The sequence below is a fragment of the Pygocentrus nattereri genome, chromosome 9, assembly GCF_015220715.1.
Source record: "Pygocentrus nattereri isolate fPygNat1 chromosome 9, fPygNat1.pri, whole genome shotgun sequence".
NCBI lineage: Eukaryota > Metazoa > Chordata > Actinopteri > Characiformes > Serrasalmidae > Pygocentrus > Pygocentrus nattereri.
In genome coordinates this window covers 32409939-32428030 of record NC_051219.1, presented here as the reverse complement: position 1 = coordinate 32428030, position 18092 = coordinate 32409939, and the positions used below count along the sequence as shown (strand labels likewise).

Below are 18092 nucleotides of genomic sequence, written 5' to 3'. Positions count from 1 at the left end.
TTTCTTTTTTTTAAGCAATACAGCCATAACAGTTTATGTAAAAGTACCAGATGCTTAAAATGAAAAAAAGTGGCCTGCATACAGTTATTCTTTAGCAGCTGTAGCCAGTCAGCAGCCTGTCCATGTTGTGCACCCTCACACAAACACACACACGCACAGGTCCCCCACAGGTTCACCCTAACACCACATGTGTAATATAAATGTGTAGGAGGGTGAACAGTGTGAAGTCATTATACTGGTTTGTTGTTTTACAGGCTTATATTGTAAAGGATTGGGAATTTAGAGCATTTACAGTAACTTACCAGACAATTGTAAAGGCAATTGTAAAGCAGATATGCAGTAAAAAACTGTAAAATATTTACAGGTTATTATTGTTAATATTTTACAGTACTTTACCAGGTATAAGCTCTACATTTATTTTACTGTAAATATACAGGTACTTACTTGCAGCTCTGCTGCCAGTAAATTGCTGTAAATTTTACAGTCTATTTTACACATTTAAACATGGACATTTGAAACTTGAAGCTGGCGTTCAGGTAACGTATTCTTAAATTGTGTTTTCTGTTTTACCATAACTCCTTTAAAAGCAATATATGTCCAACATATTATAGCCTGTTTCTGAATGTTACCTGTTGGCCTGTCAGCTGTCTGATGGGTTGAGCAGCCTACTCTAATGAAAACAGACTATGCTCTAGTTACAAAGAATATAGAGCGTAGACATTCTACCAAAAGCCTGGTAACAACATCCATAATGCTCTTTTGGGAAAATTACTGTTCAAAATATTGGGAAGTAATTAAGCAATTGAACATTTGATGAAGTGTATTACTTCAAGTAATTAATTACTATCATTATCCATTGAGCGTGTTATGTTTTATTTTTTGATAAATATTTTTTCTTCCCTGTATATTTCTTCATATGGGTTGTAAAGATCCATCTCCAAAACCTGCTCATTCATTTTAGCATGTCAGAGGTCTTGAATGAATGCACATAAACTATTAGCACATTGCCCTACATCATTGAACCATTCTGCTGATTCAGACATATTGTGTCAGCTTTCAGTATGTAGATTTATCAGCATGAGCAACCAACATAGTTAGAATAGACAGAAACAGTGTGGCTTAAAATATGCCATCATGCCACCCAGGGATGCTTTCCTATGTCCAATATGTCAACTGTTGCCTGTACCTTTTCAAATGTCTGTGGGGTGTTTGTCTGCGTTGGTCGCTTTCATTGATTTATGCCAGGTCTGGAATAATAAAGTGAGAGTTATGGCTAATCATTTCGGTTCCAGTGCTAGCCATTTCTCTCTCTCAGCACTCCTGCTCCTTGTCCACATGGTGCATTTTTCCCAGATTGTGTTCTGCAATGCAAATGAAGCTCCTGGTCAGCAAAACGATAACGACAGCCAGATTGTCTGAGCAAAGCATGCCTGAGGCTTTGGGAGTGTATAGAAGTCCATTTTGATTTGCGATTTGGGGCTTGGCTTGGTTGTATGCTAGCACTTGTTGCCACTATAAAATATGTCATGCCCTTTGGCTGTGTCTGAAAGTGGAGAAATACTGTCTTTATGTGCCAACTTGACAAATCTAAACCAAGTGACTCAAAATTGCCCATTTTACTCCCATAACCTATAAATTATGTATGTAATAAGATGCCAAATGATGTTTTAATGTTGAGAGAGATAAATGAGTAAGAGCTTATGATTGTGTTGGTCTCTTTCAGTTATAGTTTTGGGTAAAGTGTGTTCAGGGACAGGCATCTGTAGATTGTTGCAGTTTTAACTTTGCGGCAGGCTGTAAATCTTTGCAGTCATGGCTCCAGAGGGCCACATCGGTAGAGACAGGGAGAGGAAGATGGGGGAAATGTGCCTGCTGCCCAGCAGATGGGGGTGTTGGAGAAGCTGGGAGGACACACTGACCTCCGTCTGTAGGACATGCGCCACTGAAAAAACACTCTGCAGTGCCTGCGCCATTGCCTAATGGAACACTGACATTTACAAGAATTCCCCCTCACAGGTATTAATGACTGGGCTTTCTGCTGCAACAGGACAGCACACCTGGACAGTGGCTCTGAGACTGCAGCACTTAGCAATCAGATAAGACAGTCTGCACTCATTAGCACACGTTGTGTGTCCCTGAAACCAAAGCATGAGGTAGAAATTTTACAGCGTACGCCTTGCTTTGTGGTAGATATTTAAATGCGTATACAATCCCTTAGTTTTAAGGTATTCTGTCTTTAACCCTTAGAAGTTGAGAATTATGACTTTCAATTTTCTTTGTAATTACATAATAACATATTACATTTCATAATGCACTACATTTACATTAGGTATTATAACACTTTCTATTTTGATGTAAGGCAATGACTAAAACTTGGCAAAGAATGTGCACAACAATAACTTTTTGTCAAATTCAAATCCTTCTCTCCTACAAACCCAATTCCAAAAATGTTGGAACAGTTGGAAAAATGCAAATAAAAACTATAGAAAGCAGTAACTTATGCATCTTCTTTGATCTGTATTTGGACAAAAACAATACAAAACAAGATATGTACTGTTTTACTTTATTGTTTTTTCTAAATATGCTTTCATTCTGAAATTGATGTCTGTAATATGTTCCAAAAAAAGTTGTGACAGGGACAGTTTAAGACTAGAAACATTATTAAATGTTTTCTGGACTGAAGTTCATCTGAGATAAGGCACTGTGGAAATGTATGTGGTACTCAGACAACCTTTCAGACTGTTTTAAAAAATAATGGATGTTCTTTGGGCCAGAAATGAAAAAGGACCACCCAGATTGTTAGCAGTGTAAAGTTAAAAAAAAAAATCAGGGTCTGTCATAGTATCGGAGGTGTTAGTTGGTAACTTGCACTAATAATGCTGAGCACATTTTAACGCCACATTCCCTGCCTCTTAGTATTGTTAAAAAGAAAGGTGGGTTGTCAAAAGGAAATGGTAGACATGCTTCTGCCTTTTTCAGAGTGTGTCACAGGCATTGACTTTGGACTAAGCATATATTTACAAAACAATAGTGTTTATAAGATAAAGTTTTTGACATAAGATACACATCAAAGAGTTTTTACTAATTATATATTTTTTTTCTGTTTTTATTAGCATTTCACATGCTGTGCCACCTTTTTTGGAATTGGGTTTGTACATACACACTGTGGTATTTATTAAAAGTTTAATATCTGTAATATTAATGAAATCTCCACTGTAAAAAAATTCAAAGATTGTAAATTCAAAGACTTTATCCAGAAACATGAACTCTCCTATGGAAAGTCGTTCACAGTTTATGGAAAGAAATGTACTCCTTCCATTGGTGCCTGAAGTCTTGACCAGCAAAATCGTTGTAGAATCTACACAATGTACTTAAAATGATTAGTTTTGTGTCTTGGTCCAGGCTGCTTGGATAGGGAAAGGTTGTATAAACAGCCAAAGAGAGAAAGTTTCTCTGTTTGGGCCCCACTTGATGAAGCTTCTCCACTGAACAGACTAGAAGTTTAGGCTGTTTCTGTGTAACTGTTACTTGAATCGAATGAGTTACTGATGTATAAGACTGAGGCACTTTAACCCTGCTGGAGGCATTCTGGTTGAGTAGTGTCTGGAATCTGTCAGGGAAAGTGAAAGGAATGGGGATTGCCTGCATATGAAAACTTGAAGGAATTAGGTCTTGGAAATGGTTACACACCACATTTTCTAACCACGATAATAGCATTTGCCAATGCTTAATCTGCCTCACTTGGACTCGGAAGTGGTCTTGTGTATTTAAGCAGTCGGTGACAATTGACAGTTCTGTCCTGTATTCCTTCACGCAGGAGCTTTAATGTGACTTTAATGTGATTTGCCATCTACCTGCTTGTCTGAATGGATGTGCTCATAGGCACAGACGTGCCTGCATAATTTATCGGCGGCAGCTGGCTGTGGTGTGGACGCTCACAAGTGCCTAGCACACACTTGCTTATGCTGCAGAGTTAGGAATTTCCGTTGAAAGTCGTTGGAGTGGACAGGTTGTGTGCTGACTTGTTGCTGTTCACCTGCTGAGTCCTCCAGGAATTTAGCTCCCCGTCTTCTCCTTCTGTGGTGTCTCTGTTTTCCATAACACAGTTCAAAACCATATTGGAAGTCCACGTAGACTTTTGCAGGCTTTGAGCAATTTCTGACTTGCCTCTAATGACCCTGCATAGCTTTCATCCAGTAGACAAATTTACAGTTTCCCTTCATTCGCCAAACATAGTCAATCATGCAAGATATGTTTAATGCGCAAAGTTTACTTCTTGATATTTGTATTGGAGCTATGAAGCACATGTGGCTAATGTTTATAAGCGCCAATTAGGATTGCTAAACTGCATGGCTGAATCATCACACCTGCCTCAAAGCATATTGAGATGTTTATTAATATTAAATAAATTGCTTATGTGGTTTCTGACATTATTGGATGTTGTCATGCTCACAGCAAATCATTGTGTCTCCAGAATAGTAATTTTACTGGATAAGTAAAAAACATTTAACAATAAATAGATGGTCATGTAATGAGATTTTATTCCAAGTCATTCTGGAAGAATTCAATTTGTCCATCCACCATGAAATTAGTATTTACAAACTATGTCAAAAAATAGAGTATGTGAATGAGAATAATCCCTTGCAGTTCAAACATCAGACCTGCTGGACTATTTAATGTGGAACGGGAAATTTAACTACCTAGCTACCAGAACATTAGCATACTGTTAGTGATTTTTATGCTTGTTATGAAAAAGAGGACTATAATACATTGAAACAACATTAAACTATAATACAATGGCTATTGTAATTTTTTATGGAGAAAATAGTTACATTTGTGTGTTTCTTTAGTTGCCTGTGCAGCCATCTTGCCATTTTTCTCAATTTTCTTTTTCCTCAAAACACCCCATTTGGAATGTGCCTTTAAAAAACCTCCATTTGGAGGGTCATGTAGCCCTATAGATGGTAGTAGGTCTTACAGGGTCAGAAGCCACATAAGCAAGTCTATTTGAGATTTCTTAGCAGCTTGGTTTGAGGCACATGTGATGGTATTAGCATTTTTTTTACAATGCTAATTAGTTGAGTATTAGCTACATTAGACTTGCACTCAAAGTGCATAACTAAAAAAGCAGACTTCAGATGTCAAACATGTCTTATCGACTACATTTTTGAAAAGGGGAGAATTGTTTAAATAGATTTTTAAACACAGCTATGGCTTTAACATGTAATTATAGTTATATGATCAGCCTCCATGCTTCATGATGTTTTCACATGTTCCTCTAATAGAGGCAGGGCTGCAGCTGTCTGAGAACAGTTCATATTCGGGAGGCGTTTCGTGTAAGTGTTTGAGTCACTATGGGGGTGCAGGAGGAGGGGTGAAATCGACAAGCTGGTCAGAGCTGTGTGCTGATAGACACTGTGAAAGAGGAGAGTGAGAGAGAGAGAGGGAATAGAGAGGGAGAAGAGAAAGCAGGAGGAGAGTGCATGACATTTCCACTGCTTCTGGACAGATTGAGTGAGTATGTGTGTGTGCGTGCCTGAATAAGAGAGTTTGTAAAACAGAGTAATGGAAGGAAGTTGGTGATGGAAAGAAGAGAATAAAAGAACTTAGTGAATGAATAAGTGAAAGTGAGGGGAAAAGTGAGAAAAAATAAAGGAAGCGGCAGAGCAAAACAGAGAGAGAGTCAAAGAGAAGGAAGAAAAAAAGAGGCACAAAGAAATAGAGAGTGAGAGGAAAAGAGAGCATTAATGGCATGAGCTTGGCTGACACTGAAGCAACAAGAGGAATGAAGGGGGAGAGAGAGGGGGAGAGAGAGAAACCAAAACATAATGACAAAAGTCTGAACATTACAGCTTGGAGTGTGGTGAGAGAGAAGCAAAAGAATACAGCAGAAGGAAAAGAAGAGAAGGACTAACACAAGAGAAACAGGAGAGGAGAAGGACAACAGACGTATCTCTGATATGTAAACACGCCGGTGTGTGTGTATGTGTATAGACTGGAGTTTCTTAAGAAGGGGATGCTGAAGTTTGTGTGTGTGCACACGTGGGTGTGTGAAGAAGCGAGCGTGGGAATCAGGTGGTGTGGTGGGACAGCCAGGATCACTTCTGAATAAGCGGCACACTCACACTCCCCTTACTGCATACACACACACACGCGGGTGCTCTTGCAGGCAGACGGATGCAGCTGAAAGCTCCTAGCAGCACTGAGGACACAAAGGTGAGTGGCTCACATGAACGAGGAGCTGAGGCACAGAGAGGTAAAAACAGAGCAAAGCCCTTGCTGCACTCTCCAGGCACGGCAGGCTGGACACTGTTCAAAGCAGTATAGTTATTTCAAAGGTTGTTTTATCTGGCGTGGTGCGGGTTTTGTTGTTATTGCCAAAATATTCCTGAGTGTACGCTGTGGCAGTACATGTTAGGCTTTTGGAATGTGGCACTGATATTTGTCGAGAAAAGATGATAATAGATATCAGACAGAACAGAGGGATGGAAATGCTGGTTCTCTTGAGTTTGCTCTTGAGTCTGTGTGAGGTAAGCTCTTAAGGTCCTTTGTATTTCCACATTCTAAGGCTTATTGTTCGGTATAGTTATATAGTATAGTATATAGTATATATTAGTTATGTGATTGGCTCAGAGACATTGTATGAGGGTCAACATCTAACCACATTTTTAATAAGAGTATCGCTTTGCCTCATTCATATGTGACCTATGTATTCAATAATTCATAGTAAAAAAAGCTGAATGACTGCAATAAGTTATAGAAGTGATAAATGGTAGCAGTAGGAGTTTCACAGAGTTTAAAGGGATACATGTTGCCATTGTTTCATCATCATAGTTTTGCCAGTGCTTGATTTTTTTCTGGGATGGAGCTGAAGTGTGTCTGATGGTCTACTGGGTGCTAAAGCCTTATCTGAGCTGTACTTGTCTACCCAAGGTGGTACTGTAATACTGCAATTTTAATCCAGTATGTTTAATCCAGAGTTCCTAAAATGTCTGGAGTAAGTGATGTTATGTAATTAGTTGAGGTAGGCGTAGTAGTGCTAATATTAGTTGTGTTTGAATCTACCTCAGAGTAACGAAATAACAAAACCTAATAGTAATGTCTGTGCTCCGTGTTGTTATTGTTATTGAATCTTAGCCCTATCACTCCACGTTGACATGAATATCTGGCCTGATAACTTTTCTATGTGGGCTTTCTGTGGTAATTTGAGAAAACTACATAGATACTGTATTCTGTATTCTTAAACTTTATCATCCAGTCAAATTACAGATTACACTACATCTGCCAAAACTAATACTCACTGTTACTCCAGGAGTAGGCTCTGGTTTTTACTCTGACACTGTAGTTGTAAGTTGCTGCTGCTTAGTAGGTCACTGTGTTGATGGATGTTCTGGGGCATCTTTACACATCATAACCATCACAAAAGAAGAAAATAATGCAGATATTTATATCCCTTCTACACCGGCCTCCACCAACTCAGGATGACAGGCTTTGTTTTTGAAGACAGTGTTTTGATGTTTTTTTTCCCCTTAGATATCATCTGTATGCTATTATCATCATTTTAGCCAAGAGTGCTTTTGTTGTACTAGTGAGATCATATGATTCACTATGGCATGATTCATCTCTGTCCTCCAAAGTGAATGAAATGGTTGTGTTAGATATAGGAGTAAACTGCAGAAGAAGCAAAAGCCGCAGCTCTGTATGCTGGGCTATTTTTATTCTGATTCTCAAGGCGCAGAGGGGCGACTCCCTGGATTTTTGGGATGGAGCAACATTTTGGTGCTTATGCTAGTCTTTGTTATAAGGGTGGTCTTCTTAAAGTGCTTTGAGTAGACTTTCAAAAGCTTCATCGCCCTAAAAGTAATCTGAGGCTAATTAGAGGCCTTTTCCAAACCTCTCCTTTTTTTCCCTGTGTGCTCCTCCAAAGCCTGTCGTCCATCTCCTGGCAGAGCCGGTTAGCGCTGACAGTTGTATCTGTTCTATTGATGCGCTCTGGCTTGAGGCGTTCTGATTACCCAGCTAACTGCCAGCTCCAGTTAATCCCTGGAAGATTCATGAAGGCAAAGCCATAGAACAACATCATTGTGGCTAATCCAGTGCCTGTCTGGATGTTGCAGCACTGTACACTTTGCACATGCATGGCACTGTCACCAAACCCCCACCCCTTCCAGAGTGCTGGGGTGGATGGATGAGTTTGGGGTGTGCAGCCAGATGAGATAAGAGGGAAGCTATCCCAGGAAGTCCAGCGCTGGGCCCGTTAGCCTGCAGATGGTGCATGTCTGCACTGTCACCCCCCTGCTTCATGTCTCAACCCCTTGCATATTTACTTCTAATAGAAGGTTGCTTGGATACGATGCCTGTGCTGACTTTCAAACTGTTTTTGTTTGACTTAGGGAATATTCATTTCAGCCTCTCCCCTTCTTTAGCCAGCTAAGGGAGGACGTTACACACGGGCCTGCTAAAGCCTTTTGTTCTTAGAAGTTGAAATGAAAGGCATGACTACCATCTAAATTAGTTTTGAGCTCTTAAAAAGATGTTCTGTGTAAATTTGGCAAATGTTCTTTGTGTCTACTACAATGTTATTTAGTGTACTTCTAAACTAAACCAGAAGAAGAATTTGACTTATGTGTTGTACAAACCTTGATCAGTATACTCAGTATATAAACATAGGACACAAAAACAACCAACAGAACAAGTCAAGCCACTGATGATAAATGGAAATTGGTTGCTAACAGCAAATACACAGAAAAGTAAGATCTCTTTGTGTATGGAGCTCATTTTTTTTTCATGTTTTGAAGCCAACCGGTTAAATTTATTCCAAGCCTAGGGTGATGGACACCTCCGCTGAAACAATTAGGGTGATGTCACTGGATACACCACTGCTAGAGAATGTCTGACAAAACAGTCAGCGCAGCGCTATCCTTCAAGGACTGCTCTGTTTACTGCCAGGAGGAAACTCATCTCTGGGTAGAGCAATTTATGATATTTCTCACTTCTCGAGATCAATGCTTCTCAAGAAACTTTTTATCACATTTGAAGTGATTATTCTTCAGTGTATGGTGAATTTCAGGCCTCATAATCAGTATGTTCTACTCAAATATACTGATGAATTGGCTTTGGTGTGCATGCTAATTGCTAATTCCCTAATTATCACACATGAGGCATGGTGGGGAACCTGCTCAGTGTTATCAGTGAATTAGCTGGGTTGTTTTGTTAATTAGCCAAGTCGTTGGTATTTTGTAATACTATAAGGGGTGTGCAGTCAGTGAGACGTGACACTGACCTGGAGTGTCTCAAAGTGACCTGACCCTTTTCTCTCACCGACCCCGCTGTACTCGCTGATCTCTAACCTACAGGCCGTTTAGACCACTCCATCAACTTTATTAATGACCCTGTCTGTCTCATGGATGCTGCTTCTGTATACAAGAGTTGAGTTTCACTCCTTTCTCTTTCCCTCTCTCTATTCCAGATGGATCCTGTTCAGAAGGCAGTGATCAACCACACCTTCGGAGTCCCATTGGTGAAGACCAAGCGACCCATCATCTCCTGCAACGTCTGTCAGATTCGATTCAACTCTGAGGTGAGCTGTCTGTCTGATTTCAGTGCACTGGCTGCACTGGCCGTCTAACGGCTCTCTGATTGTTCTGCTTGGTCCTGTGTTTATTATTGTTATGATTTTGAAGACAGAGTATCTGCACATGGCGATATCAGACATGTGTTTCATATGTATGAAGGGTGTTATGTTTGGGTTGCTGAGGACTCTTTTTGATCCCATTTTTCACTCCAGAAGTAGAACACAATCCACCTCTGTGCAGCTGTGCTATGTGTCCGCATAACATTTCCTTGTTGCTGGGGAGGCTCTGAGCGTGAAATGGGATTTTTTTCCCCTTCCTCTTGATTTCAAAGGCTTTTTAAAATCCCTGTCATCACGCAGAGTTGATTAAGATCTTTTAGGGGGGGTGGGCAGTAATTTTAGCCAAGCATATGAGTGTGTTTTTAAGAGCCCATATCATGGAAAACACTCCCTTTTTTCTTAAAAAAAAGCATGGGATGTAAACACTGATAAAGCCTCAAATGTGCCATTTTGAATTCACTGTTTTTGTGATGTTACATAAATATATTTAAATATATCCGCATAATCAACAGGCAGCAGTTTATCCCCACCTACTCAGTCTTAAAATCACAGTAACATAAACAGCCTGTTTAATTCTAGGATACATAAAGACAGGTTGGTAAGTACAAGTGAATTATTGCCGTAAGTACAAGTGAATTACTACCGTTTTTGGCGTATTAGAATACAAAAGCATAAGTTGAGGGATAAAAATATCACACAATAAGAAATATAGGCTATGGATCCTTTAAATTCTCTAGCTGCTGGAAAAAGCCAATAAAAGATTCTCAGGACAGTGTAACACCATATATTCTTCTTATTCTCAGAGGAGACTGAGAAAACAGTTGGTGTAAGAACACAGTTATCGTTTCTGTAGATCGTGCATTGAATAGCATTTCATTGGTTAGGCTTGTCAAGGAGAAACTGGAGCCTAGAATATTCTGCTGCTGAGTTCAGGTGGCAGCTGTGATAGGCAGTGCACAACATACTGGGCTAGTTACAGAGTGAATCCTGGGAGTGTCCTGCAATCCTGCGCTATTTTTATGGCGCAGCACTGTAATCATGGGTAGAATGTGGTGTTCTTGGTGGAAGGGCTGTAATCTCAAGCTTCCACTCAGCAGATGTATGGCCCACTTTAAGGCCAGACCACAGACACTAAGAGGCAAGGGCTGAGGTGGAGAATTTTTGGTTTGCCTGTGGAAACCTGCAAAGTAGCTATTGGGCCAAAGTAGTAACAAATGATTTATGAGAACACTGCCCAGCTTACAATGGCTTTAAAAGTAAGCGTGTCTTTTTTCCACCCCTAATGTTTACTTTAAGCAGCTCGATCTGCTAAATATAGACCTCATTTGATAAATAGCAATTAGTATGCTTAGAAATGATTTATTTACTTGATTCAAATGTGTACATCAGTTTCACAAGGATTAATGTGTACATCAGTTTCACAAGGATTCTTAAAATTAGATTGTTGTAGGAATTACTGATTTTTGCTTGTTTAAAGTCATTTTATCTTATGAATTTATCTCATTCTGTTGGCAGATAATTGTATAGTTTTGATAAATAATGCAGAGAACTTTGCATGTTTTCAGGAAACAACACTTAAAATAAGCCATATTTATTGCCAGTGGAGTAAGATAATTAAAATTAGATAAAAAGTCTGAAAACAAGTAAAATAAAGTCTGGAAATAGACTCTAATTTTCTTTCACAAATAATAACGTGACGCACAAGCGGTGCAAACCATGTTAACGTTAGCCCAGTTGTCACAGAGGTTTCATGCATGTTACAAATGAAGATGAAAACCATTAGTCACCTTCTGCTGTCTAGTCTGTTCTATCTGAAGTGGTCTACTACGTTTTTAAGGCAGCAGCTGTAAAGGAATGGCCAGTCTTTTGGGGTTAGGCCAGAAACATACTCAACGCAAGGACGCGAATGCAAATGAATGCTCGGTCAACACATTGCAAATGTTTGGTCCTTCTGTACAAACTCACCACACGTTCTTACGTTATTGTGGAGGTTAAAACACTCAGGACTGAAGGGGGTGATAGAGTACAAATCAGAATGGGGATCTTCTGTTATTCCAGCAGCCTCAACATCTAAACATGGACAGTAGAGGAAAGTGAGCTGCTTTACCTCTTCTCTTGGATTAGAAATGTGATAGTTAATCATATTTTTATGACATCATTGCATGAGACTTAAGTGGTCATCTGCTATGCTATTGAGAAAGCACGCTGGTGGTACAAGACCACTTGGTCAGGCTTGGCTGTCATTATAGCAGGCCTTGCTGTAATGTTCAGAATGCAGCTTGCACTTCTGTTGCATTTTTGAACGCAACTACACGCAAAACCCTGCCTGCATAGCTCGAAGTGCCTGCGTTTGCATGGAGTATGCTTCAGACCTTAGCCTTAGCCTAGACTGACATCAGAGTGATTGCCAGGCCTCTGTTTCCCCTGATTCTGTAAAAACTGTAATGACTATGAATGACTATGCATCGTTTCCCTAACTCCGGCAGTGTCTTATGGTCAGACACACAGGATTATGCGACAAATGACTTGAGAAACGGCAAAGCTAAGGTTGGCTTCTTGCACAAATGTCCCAATGTTCCACCTTAAACTGCAGCAGTTTACATTAAGACTCCTGTACAGGTGCCAAAATGTAACTGCTAATTCATTTAAGGTGGAACAAAAAGCTGCCAGCCTTACAGAATTTAAGTGATCAATTACTGTTTATCTCAATAAAAATGTTACAGATTTACAAACAAAAAAATACTTATTTTAAAAAGTAAAGGGATATTGCAGAATATTAAAACACTTTTAACCTATAAAAATAGGTTTGCTTAAGCATCTAAAAAAATATTTTTTTTATGAAAATACATTCTATATATACGACACTGGCCTTTACTAAAATCAGGTCTTGGGTTTTGTTCAGTCACACAAAGCTAAGTAGCTACAGAGACCATAGCATATATATATATATATATATATATATATATATATATATATATATATATATATATATATATATATACATATATAAAATTATTATTATTATTATTATAGCGATACTATCTCTTCCAGTAATTTATAGACAGTTTCTAACTCTGCAGCAGATGTGGAAGCAGTAATAGCGTATGAGCTGAAGCTTAATCTTTGTCAAATAAAAGAATCTAAAAGTAAAAGTAAAGTCCTATTAAAGCTGTAGTTATGCATTGACATCACAAAAGTATCATTAATCTAGTTCACCATGGTTATTTTCCATACAGTTATCTGAATAAGAGGATTCTGTTACCAGCACAGGCCTGATGGAATACATTTCTTTCATGTGGAAATGTTGTGCACATTTGAATCAGGAAAATTCATTGTATTTTTTTCAGTACAGTCTTACTTTGCTTTTCTTTTTTTATAATATAGTCGTTGTAGTTATCTTAGCTGTGCATTCCGCATTGGCCCATGTTGACTGAAGAAGCCTTCTTTTTTATAGCCTGGCTTGTGACCTGCTAGTCAAACCAGTTTCACACATAGCACCCTTGTAAATATTAGCACATGCCGAATAACAAACCGCTAAGCACTTTACCTCTTAGTGGACATCTTTTTGACACTTTTTGTAAAAGACCACCATATTATTTCAACATCCTCTATGGGTTTGGTGCCCCCTTGCAGGTGTATATGCACCATTGCATCCACACACCTGGACGCTACTGCCTTTGTGATGTATACTTGGTGATTGGAGTCCCATTTAATCCGTACATACAGCAGACAGAGACAGATGGATAACTAATCAACAGGAGACAAACATTCTGCACAACATCAAAGCACCTGAAGTTGATGCGATGGAGACCCAAGCACATCTATCATTCAGCATTAGTCATGGCAAAATATTTCAGCTGTCTTTTGTTGCGCCACTTTCAGGGAAGATCATGTTATAATTCCCTCATGTCATTAATCGGATGCACGGAGTGAACGCAGCAGTTTCCCACAGCAGTGCCGCCTGAAGAGAGCTCTGCATTGATTCCCTTCAAAAATCCGTCCACTCGCCCCATGCCACCATCATTTCACGCCTCATTATGGATTCATATATTCGTAATCCCCCCTTTTCTGATAAGAGAGCATTTTAACTCTGGGAAAGAAAAAGCTGCAGATTGGCTGCCAGCATTTATCATGCGCTGCATTCATCAAGCCAGAGGCTGGGGGCATTGTTGGAGCTGTGTGGCTGTGCTGTCGCAAGGCAGCAGCCTCTAGTGTCCTCTCTATGTCTCTTGCCCCTTCTCCCTCTCTCTCTCTCTCTCTCTCTCACGTGAGATCGAGGTATAACCTTGCTGCGCTGCAGGAGAGTGATGTCACTGCATTGTACCGCTGTTTGCTGCAGGATGGGGTTGAATGCGTGCCCCCCTCCCACACCTTCCCTCCGCCAACCCTCAGCTTTAGAGCTGCAGTCGCCCTCCCCTGTGGCTTACTGTCTGTCAGTCTCTGGGCCCATCACTCTCTGTCACTAGAGGAGCTTTACCCCATAGCAGGGTTTACACAGAGCTCTAAAAAGACTGTGGCTGCTGCTCCCCCTGCTGCCATTTTAGTCTATTGGCTGTATTTAGTGATTGCATCTGTCATCGCGTGCACACGTGGCAGAGAGAGAAACAGTAATCCATGATTGCAGAATGGTACAGTGTGGTTCCCTATGAGATGGTGTCCTTATTTGACCTTGAGAAGAAAAGCCTGTGGTCATGAGCTGTGATCTCTATTAGATGCATCCAAGGTCCTCTAAAGATGCCAAATGAGTTTTTTGGCTTCTATGGAAGAACCACACTTGGTTCCTAAAAACCTTTCAAAGGATGGTTCTTTGAGACTACGTTCACATTACCAGGTTGAAGTGGCACAAATCAGATTTTTTGCCCTAATGTGACTCAGATCTGATGTCAGGAGTGAACGTTCCAAAACATGCCATTCTCTCTGTGCTTGTTTTGAATGCTTTGCTTTTGTGATGTCAAATAATGTACAAAAAGACAACATGAATGCAGATAGAAGGTTTCGTTCCTACAGCGACATCATATCTGCCTCAAGGGTGCAGAAACAAGCATGTTTAGTTGTAAGGGATAAAAGAGTTGCTGAAAATGTATTATGACTTTCTGTTACCTAAAACCACGTGAATATCAAAATTAGAACTAAATATAAAATACAGAGAAGTGTAGGATAAGGATTCTTTAAAGAACCATCTTTGTAAATCAGTGGCAAACCATAATAATAAGAGCTAGTCGGTCAGTTTTGGCCATAAATGTCAAAACATGAGGAAAAAGCCCATCTCTATGATAATGCCAACTTCCAATAGCATCTCTGCGGGATTCTTGTAGGTTGTCAGTGCTAGGCTTACAGCAATTTGCATTAACAGTTATTAAGATTAAATACAGACATTTACATCTTCTAAAAGACATTTGAAGTTTTTTTGAAGCCTATGACATATTACTATATAGTGTACCTTTTCAGGTTTCTAACAACCAGTTGATTAGGCTTCCGCTCATATTCCCAGGCAGTAATGTATCTAGAACTTCCAGAAGGTGAAATATTGAGTGGGTTTTTTCTCAACAAATTAGTTTCCCTTACTGTAAATAAAAACATAATTGATTGATAGCTCTGTCAATTCACAGTCAGGCTGAGGGTTAATCATTAGGCCTTCTCTTCAGTTCTTGAAGTCCTTACCAATAGGAGAGTTCGCTTAGCTATATACACAGAGAAAAATAATTCCTTATTGGCCAGTTTTTCTTTTGCTGTTTCAATAATTGAACCTTTTTTAAATCCAAAACTTAACAATGAAACAAGCAAAGCACTATGAAACTTGCAGAGTTTAAATACAAGCATGATTCAAATGAAAAATGAGCTGAAAATTACTGACATGTATTTATGGATTCCCAGAAATTATTTGGTGTTTCTGAAGGCCTAGAAAGACCTGAGAGTTTAATGAACTTTTAAAGAACCTTTACATAATGTAAATGTTCTGTGACAGTTAAAAGCTTTTCCTTTATGCATCCAAGCTGAGAGTCATCTAAGAAACTTTTTTAATGCACCATAAACAGTCTTTCATTGTTTAAAAATAAGAACAACTTGCACCACACCTCAGCAGAAGCAGATGTTTAATATTATCCCATGACGTATGCTTTATTTTTGTCATTATTTCTTATGGAAACTGTCTATGTTTGCTTTTCTGTTGTCCTTTCCAATCAGTTTTTAGTCAATCAGTGTGACATGTATTTTTCTCTTCCAAAACCTAAGACCCAAGAGTCTGTAGTATAGTACATACTGAACACCTGGACCTGAGTATGTTATTTGTGGCTTGTTCGTGGGGGGTTAAGAGAGAGCGTACGCTTCTGCTGGTGTCATTCAGAGCCACAGATCTTCTCCTAAGCCATCCTTGATCCCAGAGATGTGGGCTTGCTAAGCAGTGACCTATGTCCTCCTCAGTGACCTCTGTTCTGATCTCACAGCTTTAGACAGGCAGCTCCTTAAAGTCCCCGAAGGGCTTTGATTACAGACCACCAGCTATATAAGGCTCTGTCATCACCAATTACAGCCCATCCTGTCCCCGCAATGTGTCTGTCTGTCGCTGCCATAGAGGTGGGCTTGGGTCAGCCCCTCTTCTGTTCTCAGCTCCAACTCTCTCAGCATCTGTGCTACCACGCTGCCACATGTCTGTGTTTGCTCTGATCTTTGAGCTTCAGTGCCATGTGTCTCCACACTGCCGTTAGCCTGTTAGCCACAACAGTCTGCTATTTTGCCTCAGAACCATGCCACTGAGAAGAAATGGGCTTTGAATTTACTTGATTCACATCAGCTCCACATGAATAAATTATATTGCATCAGTGCAATTATATCTAAAAGGAATCAAAACAAAATACAGAACTGTGCTTATTACTGATGTAATATATTTTATTCATATGAAACTAATGTACACTTTAAAAAATAAAGGCACACAAATGGGTTCTTTGGAGTGCTTTTGTAGACGAACAAATACTTTTGGTTGCCAATAAATGACTCTTTAGCCGTTTTCACGTTAAAATGTAATTTCCTCCTGTTTTGGAGGTCCCTCAATGAAGGTATGCAGTATTGTTTTTCTCCAATAATAATAATTGATATAATTGATAAAACTGGATTTTCATTTTCATTGGTGAGCAAACAGATCAGTATTTATACTCATATTTATAGTATACATTCGTCTTTTTTTGTTCAAGAAAGCTGCAGCTGGACTGGATGGCGATTTTTGTGGAAAGGTGTTCTCAGCAAGGGGTTCCCTCCCCCTTCACCCCTCATTGCTTGCTAGCAGCTTATCACAGAGTTGGGAATTACAGGGAAAAATACTTTACTTGATAACATTAATGAAAAATATCTGAGCCGATTCTTATTCTTCCGGTAGAATGAACATTGGGGGCCTGTGGGAAAAGGTTATACAACCATTTTTGTAAAGTATGTGAGAAAGTGAGAAGAATCTTTTTAAAGATTAAAGAACTGGCATAAAGTGTAAAGGTTTTCCCCTAAAATGTATGTTTAAGTGTGAATCAAGTAAATTCACAATGTGTTGTTGCAGTCTGTGGTGCAGTCTGTGTTCCAGCGCCAGCCATTCACTCTCTCTGTGCCTTTCCATGCCTGCAGCAGCTGTCATCAACTTTCAGCTCTTCTGGGAGAATGACAGGAGATAATCTTGCCACTTAATAATCATGAGTACCATCCTGATAGCCTGGATTCTGCAGTGGGCTGCATTTGATGCCATGAGTTGCTGTTGGCTCGTGTGTCTGAAGTAGATATGCACACTATATGGGTGACCAATTTATTGTTAGCCAATAAATGTGAAACTGAATTTTTGTGGTCTGTAAAAAATTGAAAATTACCTCTGATAATAACTGATGGCTTGTACACTAATGCGTGTTGAGTGATTGGCCTCTTGAGAGGCCAATACAGTTATTTTGACCAGTTTAGTATTTTAAGATGTAATCATTTTGATGAACCCCTCATGTTTCCTGATTTTTACTAAATTAGTGCAAACCTTAGCCTGATATTGTTATATTACAATATTGCGAAGGACAAAATAGTTCTGAGTATTTCTACCTCAAAAGGCCATTAGTGCTCATTTCAATACATTGCTATACGTTAGACTGTTTTAATTTCTGTTATGTAAAACTGAGTGCACATGGACTTCAGCAATTGATTGCTCAACTTTTGATGGTAAATTTCACTGACCACTGTGGTGTGCTGCTGATGCTACTCTTTTGAAAACAGTGGAAAATTCAGGAGGCAACTGAATTTAAAACAAGCTAATTGGTTGGTTATTAGTGTATGTATTAGTCATAATAGGGTTTTAATTATCAGTTATCATTATCATCCCAGGAACTCCATGTCGGTACATTGCTAATATGAAGTATTGAGGGACACAGTGACCACTAAGAACTCTGTGCACCACCTTTCTCCTCCATAATAACGATGTAGACCTCAGGGAACTGTGCCTACG

The 18092-nt window shown here is 39.4% G+C and overlaps 1 protein-coding gene across 3 annotated transcripts in view; it reads left to right on the top strand.

The window, feature by feature from the left end:
• Positions 1–18092, top strand: part of znf385a (zinc finger protein 385A) — a 103126-nt gene that overhangs the window by 58477 nt on the left and 26557 nt on the right. Inside the window, exons 1-2 of one of the 3 annotated variants that reach the window (XM_017708029.2) lie at positions 5404–6216; positions 9470–9580. In XM_017708029.2, the coding sequence (XP_017563518.1) occupies positions 6178–6216; positions 9470–9580 (150 nt within the window). In that variant the 5' untranslated portion in view covers positions 5404–6177. Of the gene's footprint in view, positions 1–5403; positions 6217–9469; positions 9581–18092 lie in introns of those variants that run through there. The other 2 variants (XM_017708039.2, XM_017708020.2) reach the window with 2 other exon arrangements.